This window comes from Phyllopteryx taeniolatus, chromosome 12 (assembly GCF_024500385.1).
Source record: "Phyllopteryx taeniolatus isolate TA_2022b chromosome 12, UOR_Ptae_1.2, whole genome shotgun sequence".
Lineage (NCBI taxonomy): Eukaryota > Metazoa > Chordata > Actinopteri > Syngnathiformes > Syngnathidae > Phyllopteryx > Phyllopteryx taeniolatus.
This window is the reverse complement of record NC_084513.1, coordinates 4464664-4473275: the sequence shown is the minus strand read 5'-3', so window position 1 is coordinate 4473275 and position 8612 is coordinate 4464664. Positions and strand designations below refer to the sequence as shown.

Sequence of the window (8612 nt, the reverse complement as noted above, 5' to 3'; positions counted from 1 at the left end):
TAGACTTGTTGGGCGAACTCCCATGCACCCGCGACGACCCTGCTGAGGGTGTAGAGCTGGTCCACTGTTCCACGGCCAGGACGAAAACCACACTGCTCCACCTGAATCTGAGAGTCGACTTGCTGACAGACCCTCCTCTCTAGAACCCCTGAATAGACCTTACCAGGAAGGCTGAGGATCATTCTTAAAAAGGGGACAGCCCTACAACATCCAGTGCCTTCATAAACTTTGGGCAGATTTCATCCACCCCTGGGTCCTTGCCACTGAGGAGCTTTGAACCACCTCGATGACTTTAACCCCAGAGATATGGGACGCTGTCTCAGAGTACCCAGACTCTGCTTTCTCCCGGGAAGGCGTGTCGGTAGAATTGAGGAGGTCTTCAAAGTATTTGACCCCTACTCACAACGTTCCAAGCTGAGGTCAGCAGCCCCCCATTCTGTCTATACACAGTGTTGGTGGTGCACTGCTGCCCCCTCCTGAGATGTCAGATGGTGGATGGTCTTCCCCCTCCCTTCCAGGTCTCACTGTCATTGCCCATGTGAGCGTTGAAGTCCTCCAGCAGAACGAGGGAGTCCACAGCGGGAGCACTCTCCAGCACCCCCTCCAAGGACTCCAAAAAGGGTTTGTACTCTGAGCTGCTGTTTGGTGCATAGGCACAAACAACATTCAGACCTCTCTCACCAAGGCTCTTCTCCCCCAATTACTCAGTTTGGCCGGACAGTCAGCTCTAGGAAGGGTTCTGGTCATCCCAAATGTCTTCCATTTAAGGATGATGGAGGCCACTGTGCTCTTAGAAACTTTAAGTGCATCAGAATTTTTTTTGTAACCTTGGCCAGATCTGTGCCTTGCCACAATTATGTCTCTGAGCTCTTCAGACAGTTCCTTTGACCTCATGATTCTCATTTGCTCTGACATGCACTGTGAGCCTTAAAGTCTTATATAGACAGGTGTGGGGCTTTCCTAATCAAGTCCAATCAGTATAATCAAACACAGCTGGACTCCAATGAAGGTGTAGTACCTCAAGGATGATCAGAAGAAATGCACAGCACTCGAGTTACACAATATGAGTGTCAAAACAAAGGGTCTGAATACTTATGGCTGTGTGATATTTAAGTTTTTCTTTTTTAATAAATCTGCAAAAAATTCTACAATTCTGTTTTTTTCTGTCAGTATCGGGTGCTGCATGTACAAAAATGAACTTCAGTTGTTTTAGCAAAAGGCTGCAATATAACAAAGATTGAAAAATTTAAGGGGGTCTGAATACTTTCCGTACTCACTGTATATTGAACCTATAGGAACAATTCAACACAAGACTGGTTGTTATGACATAAAAGAGAAGAACAACTCAAAATAAGATGAAAACAAAACAAAATAAAAACAAATAGAAGGCAGCAGTAGAATTTGCCCTTTGATAATGTATATGTTCAATAGGAGTAGAAAGAAGTAAAAAACTTGTCGGGTTTTGTATCATTTATCTTGTCTGTCTCTCTATTTCTATTTTTTAAGTATTTTCCCCTGATGTTTGCATATTTTTCTTCCAATATTTTTGCATTAGTTTCTTTTTGTTATCCATCTATCTATCTATCTATCTATCTATCTATCTATCTATCTATCTATCTATCTATCTATCTATCTATCTATCTATCTATCTATCTATCTATCTATCATATTAATTTCCTTATCTATTTATTGATAACGCGTGTGGCCCAACCAGATGTTCAATCCCGCCCAGTTTTCTGATTGACGGGCGCCTCGTCCAATGGCATCTCCCGGCATAGCATCCCGCCTCCCTTAAGTAACCCAATGGGGGCATGCGTACATCGTTGCATCCACCAGAGAAAGGCTTCGGTCGGTCAGTACACCGGAGCCCCGGATGTTTGCTCGCCGCTTAAGGGAGCCCGTTCCAGGGGTGCTGTATTCGTCACGACCGGGCCGGTGGCGGTGACACTGAGGAGGCGCGTGTCACCTTCCCAGAGCATTGTGCTTCGTTTCGGCTCGGATGGCGACGCCGGCCTGAGCACCGGAGGCTCGCCTCGCACCCACCGGGTGGCCGGCGGTGATGCATCCCGGCCAAACTGCGCCTGGCTCCTCCAGTGCGGCGGCGCAGGTGTCGGCCGGTTCGTACCGAAAACACCACCAGCACCATCGTGGGCTGCACCACACGACGACGACGCCGCCGCCGATACGAACCCTGTGGAGTAGCTAAGCTTCCCACGGGTGCCTCTTAATTGGGCCCGATGATGTGGAGCCGAATCCACCTGGAGCTAATGTTCCTGAGCGACGTGGACCAACTTCCCTTGTGACTCGTACGATTGATTATTTTTTTAATTTGTTTTAATTTTAATTTTATTTTTTTTAATTAATGCAGTTTCACTAGGATTATCCCTTTTTAGAATGAATTTTGGGCAGCAAAATTCGGACGTTGGGATTTACTGCACATGAAATGTGGCAGCAACTACAGCGATGTGCCTCTAGTTAATTGGGAGTTTTTCAATCATGTCCAGAGCCAACAGGTTAGTATATATATCATTATCTATTTTACTATTTTGTTAAAATTTGTGTATTTTGTCACATGATTTTTTATTTTTTTTTGGTTGTGTGTATTTTCGACTTTTTAAAATTTTGGTTTTGTTTTGTTTTTTTGGGGATATTTTTCACTTAGTATTTTTGTATTTTAGTCTCGTATTTTCTAATTTGGTATTTTTTTCCTAAAGGACCTATAGTGTCCAGATGTCTTATATTTCACTAACAACGTCTTGTTCATGTATTTAGTTTGCTTTTTTTTTTTTTGCTTAAAAAAATGAAACTGCCAATCATTTCCAATAATATTAATCACTTTTGGAGCAATCAGTAAAGAACTAATTACCCTGGGAATGCCTTTTTAAAAAAAAAAAAAAAAAAAAAAAAATTTTTTTTTCATCGCCAAAATAGATACGCCCCCATGTCTTGGTGTGACGTCAGAGACTGGTGTGGAAAAAGAAATGTACTGTACTATAAGTGGCAGTATTTACTCCTATTTTATATGCAGTCTCTGTCGGGCTAATCCCCCCCCCAACCCACCTCCAAACTCAATTTTGATTGAGTTTCCAAACACTACTTTGCTGAAGCTGGCATTATACCTTATGTTTCTATTATATACTGTGAGACTATAACATGAACACAGCCCCCCAAAATCATGTTCAATTGTTAGTTTAAAACGATAATCTGTTTTTTTTGGCACCCCGTACTGCTGTAATTCAGCATTCCAACAATGCGTCCGTCGCTTCGATATGACATGGTCTGCCGAGTCCAACTGTCCCGGTCTCCCCCTCTCCAAACCCCTCGTGGGTGAATATACACCAGCGTAGTGTATAATAGAGCTGCTGAAACCCGTGAGCTGAGGGAAACTGTCTAGCCCTATTTTGAGTGGGCCCAAATCTGGCTTTAGCCCACCCTATGACTTCTTTCTCAAAATAATTTGAAGAAAAAAAAATAATTCTGTGTTTTTGTTTTTAGGAAAAAAATGGTCTGTGGTGATACCACATGCTTTTGCATTGACCAAAAAGTAAACCTTGAGGAAAATCTGTTGAGAAATGAGCAAGCAATGACATAATTTCAATGTCCATGCATTGCCTTAGTAGGGAACATCGATTTTCCCAACATGGCCGCCACATAGGCACGTCGGTAAGCCGGGCTGCTACAGCATACTGGCGTATAGTCTTCATATCTATGATCAGAAGAGCGACACACATTTCCATCTGCGTTACTAGGAAATGTTTGATTTCCAACCCTGACATAATCTATGAATTAACAGTTGACCACACAGCAATGCTTCAGTGCCTCCTCTTGAATTGCTCTGGTATGTGTCACTGTGCGTTGACTCGGCAGGGGCTTGTAATGATGCTTACTGTGCTATCGCTAGTTAATTGAATAGCATAGAGTTTTTGCCCAGTGTATCTGATATGAAATGTCTCTGTGGAGTATCTTATGCCAAGATTGGGTGTGTTCATACTTTTTATCTAAAAAAAAAAAACAAAAAAAAACAATTTTTGGCAGAAAAAGTTGACATGCCCTGCAAAACTCCTGAATTTTACCAAAAGTATGTTATTTCTATGCCCGAAGATTGCTGGGATAGGCTCCAGCACGCCCGCGACCCTCATGAGAATAAGTGGAACGGAATGAATGTTACTGTAATTTCGTGTATAATGCGCATTGCCCCCTCCCCCAAAATAAATTTGTCAATAGTGCACATTATACATGGGTATAGGGGCAAATGAAAAAAACTTTCACATTTTATAAATGTATGCCACCATCTAGTGGTTGTGAAAAAGCTGTACACTTTCATTCCATAATGCCACTCCTACCTAGTGGTTATAAAAAAATAAAATAAAAAAAAAGTATAGCCTACACTTTCATTCCAATATGACAGGGGTGTGTGTGTGTCTGTGTCTGTGTGTGTGTGTGTGTGTGTGTGTGTGTGTGTGTGTGTATATATATATATACACACACACACACACACATATACACAGTTGTCAGTTGTGCTCATAAGATTACATACTCTGGCAGAATTTGTGAGATTTTTTTTTTTTTTTTTTTTTTTTTTTTTTAAATATGACTGAAAAACAATCATCAATTTCTTTATGGTTGTGTTTTGTTTAATGATGATGCTTTTCTGAAATGCTTGACCGTTTAATTTGAATCCCATTTAAAATAAAATTAAATGTGTTTCGCCTGGTCCTTCATGTTTTCTTTAAAGAATTGTACCCATCTTACAAATTCTGTCTGCGTAATCAAACATGAGCAGAACTGTGTGTTTTCTAATTTACTAAATAAAAGTAGGGCTGGGAATTTCAAGTAAATTTTAAAAGGATTACGTGTTCAAATAAAGTGCTTAACTTCAGAATAATTTGAAAAAAAAACAAACAAAAGACAGGTAATACTTAATGTTTTGATCATATGGGTAGAAGCAATATCATGCATTGTAAAAACGCATATGGGTAGAAGGGTTTTCCAGAATTTTGAGGTCAACTTTGGGGGTGCGTATTATACATAGGTACACATCATACACAAGAAATTACGGTATTTCTTGTCAAAACTAATTCAAATTGGATACATCATGGGGAAGAAAAAAAAAGACTTTCTCCCCTGGCAAACCTTTTGTCTACAAGTAAAAATTGGCTTAAAACAAGTAAAAATTGTCTAAAAACCATGTGATGAGTCATATATTTTTTTTAAGATTTGGAGTTTTTGTAGTGTGGGTGTTTATTTTCAGTTTAACAAAAAACGCTGGCAGTATGACGTCACTTTCATTGCCATAACTACATGTGCTAAATGTAGGGAAATGCTGTTTTATGACAGGAAACCTTATGAAACACTGTTTGCAAATGTCTGCTTTTCAATAGATTGACATATATTTTTATAAAAGTCAGCCAGGTGCAGGTGAGAGACACTGTAAAAAAAAAAAAAAAAAATAACATTATTGGATAATGAATTTACATTTGCTTCTTTTTTTGTTTGTTATTCTGTATATACTACATTTCCAACAGTGTGGTCTATTACTCCCATCCAAAGGTGAGCTTATAAACAACTTATTTATTCTTTAATAGAGCTAGAGAGTAGCCAAATGGTTTTAATATTAATTTGCTCTGAGATTAAATAGTCCTATTGTATTCATACTGTTACAAAAACACATATCCACATATCCAATGGCACGGTGTGTGTGTGGGGGGACGTGGAACACATTTTTCGCTTGTCGTCCTGCTCTTCTTCCATCTCGATCATATTTTTCGTGTCACATCCCCGGACCTCAGCTCTATGTCACCGTCAATTGATGTCCGTAAGGAGATTAAGGAAGTTGCGGCAGTCTGCAGGGAGAACCTCTCCACGTCATGACACAGGTGGTGAAGTTGCAGCAGCGTTACAATGCTTTAAGTTATAATCAAGTGGGTAAAAGTTGTCGCAAACAACATCACTGGGTCACTAGGAAGTTAACTTAAAGACACACGTTAAGGACGAGAGGAGTGCTGGGTCGTGACTACGTGGGCACCCACGCAGCTGCTGGCAGGCAACAGCTCGAAAAGAGGTAGATGTTCATTTGCGGCAATTTTTGTTTTTGTTACACAGTAATTTTTGTATCACTATTTTATGCTACAGAAATGCAAAATAATATTTTCGGTGAGCGTTTTACCACTGTGCTCCGCCAATTGACCTGCAAAGTGTCTCATTTCCATGTCATTTCCTTCCACGTCATTTTTGGTGCGCCACCAAATGGGCCAGTGCCGAAATGTATACGGTAGGCACGAAATATAAAAGATCAAATTCATAAAAATCCAGCAAGATGTTAGAGGAGCAGACAGGCTAAATCAACATTATGTCACTTCCTATAGTAGTGGCTAGGGTGAAAAAGACTTTTTAACAAAAAAAAAAAGAAGTGGATTCCATATTTAATATGCTTAAAAAAGGTACTTTATTATGGTGGATGAACATAGCGACAGGCAGCCGTGGCCCTCAAATTCCACGAAGGCACAGAACGGCACCACCATACAAAAAGCCTTGAAAAGCAAATGTCTGTGTCTCGTCATCAACCCAAACTCTTTTTCAAAGGTCTAAAAGTCATTAGTGAATTAATAAATAAAACAATGATTTGACTAAACCTGTTTATATAGGTAAAAATGAATCCGCAGCACTTACCTCATGCTGCTGCCTTCCTTATGCAACAAAGCATTCTAGCGATCGATTTTAACAAAACAAGCCTACTCAAATGTATTAAACCTCACTACTTTCACTAATTGCCTTAAAAAACAGCCATCCATCCATTTTCTACCGCTTATCTGAGGTCGGGTCGCGGGAGCAGTAGCTTTAGCAGGGACGCCCAGACTTCCCTCTCCCCAGCCACTTTATCCAGCTCATCAGGGGCATCCTGAGGTGTTCCCAGGCCTTCTTTACCACAACGTACCGATACAAAGTCCGCATCAATGCAGATGTTGCACCGACCCGCCTGTCGAGATCCCGTTCCGTTCTTCCCACACTTGTGAACAAGACCCCAAGATACTTGAACTCCTCCACTTGGGGCAGGATCTCATCCCCGACCTGGAGAGGGCACGTCACCCTTTTCCGACTGAGGACCATGGTCTCCGATTTGGAGGTGCTGATTCTCATCCCAGCCGCTACACACTCTGCTGCGAACCGCTCCAATGAGAGTTGGAGGTCACGGCTTGATGAAGCCAACAGAACCACATCATCTGCAAAAAGCATAGATGCAATACTGAGGCCACCAAACCGGACCCTTTCTACGCCTCGGCTGCGCATAGAAATTCTGTCCATAAAAGTTATGAACAGAATCGGTGACAAAGGGCAGCCTTGGCGGAGTCCAACCCTCACGGGGAACGAGTCCGACTTACTGCCGGATATGCGGACCAAACTCTGACTCCGGTCGTACAGGGACCGAACAGCCCGTATCAGGGGGTTTGGTACCCCATACTCCCAAAGCACCCCCCACAGGACACCTCGAGGGACACGGTCGAACGGCTTCTCCTAGTCCACAAAACACATGTAGACCTGTTGGACGAACTCCCATGCACCCTCGAGGACCCTGCTAAGAGTGTAGAGCTGGTCCACTGTTTCACGGCCAGAACGAAAACCACACTGCTCCTCCTGAATCTGAGATTCAACTTCCCGACGGACCCTCCTCTCTGGCACCCCAGAATAGACCTTAACAGGGAGGCTGAGGAGTGTGATCCCCCTGTAGTTGGAACACACCGTTCGGTCCCCCTTCTTAAAAAGGGGGACCACCACCCCAGTCTGCCAATACAGAGGCACTGTCCCCGATGTCCACGCGATGTTGCAGAGGCGTGTCAACTAGGACAGCCCCACAACATCCAGGGCCATTAGGAACTCCAGGCGAATCTCATCCACCCCCGGGGCCTTGCCACCGAGGAGCTTTTTAACCAACGAAGCATTCCAGCGATCGATTTTAACAAAACAAGCCTTCTCAAATGTATTCTACCTCACTACTTTCACTCATTGCCTTAAAAAACAGACAGGCTTTCATTATTGGTGAAAATAACGTAGCAGAACACATACTAATTCAATAAAGAAATGAGTTTGCCTTCTGCCCCTGTAGCAGGCTCACGCCGGTTTCGATCTAAATGTGGGAGGGCCAAAATCTGTCTGAAAATCAAAGATGAGAACAAGTCTAAAATACTGAGTCTATTTTGGGGGGCAAAAAAATTATTCTGCAGACCTAGTTTTTAAATCGAGAACTATAGAATAATTGCCGATGTTCATATTATAGTGTATATTTTGTCATTCATTCATTCAGCTTCCGTTCCGCTTATCCTCACTAGGGTCGCAGGCGTGCTGGAGCCTATCCCAGCTATCTTCGGGCGAGAGGCGGGGTACACCCTGAACTAGTCGCCAGCCAATCGCAGGGCACACATCAACAAACACCCATTCGCACTCACATTCACACCTACGGGCAATTTAGAGTATTCAATGTGGAATGTGGGAGTAAACCGGAGTACCCGGAGAAAACCCACGCAGGCACTGGGAGAACATGCAAACTCCACACAGGTGGGGCCGGGATTTGAACCCGGTCTTTAGAACTGTGAGGCAGATGTGCTAACCAGTCGCTC

At 42.6% G+C, this 8612-nt stretch overlaps 1 protein-coding gene across 1 annotated transcript in view; it reads left to right on the top strand.

Moving 5' to 3' along the window:
• The first annotated feature begins 1824 nt into the window (after positions 1–1824).
• Positions 1825–8612, top strand: part of adcy5 (adenylate cyclase 5) — a 56767-nt gene continuing 49979 nt past the window's right edge. The window contains exon 1 of the mRNA XM_061791733.1: positions 1825–2513. Coding sequence (XP_061647717.1) covers positions 2497–2513 — 17 coding nt within the window. The 5' untranslated portion in view covers positions 1825–2496. The remainder of the gene's footprint in view (positions 2514–8612) is intronic.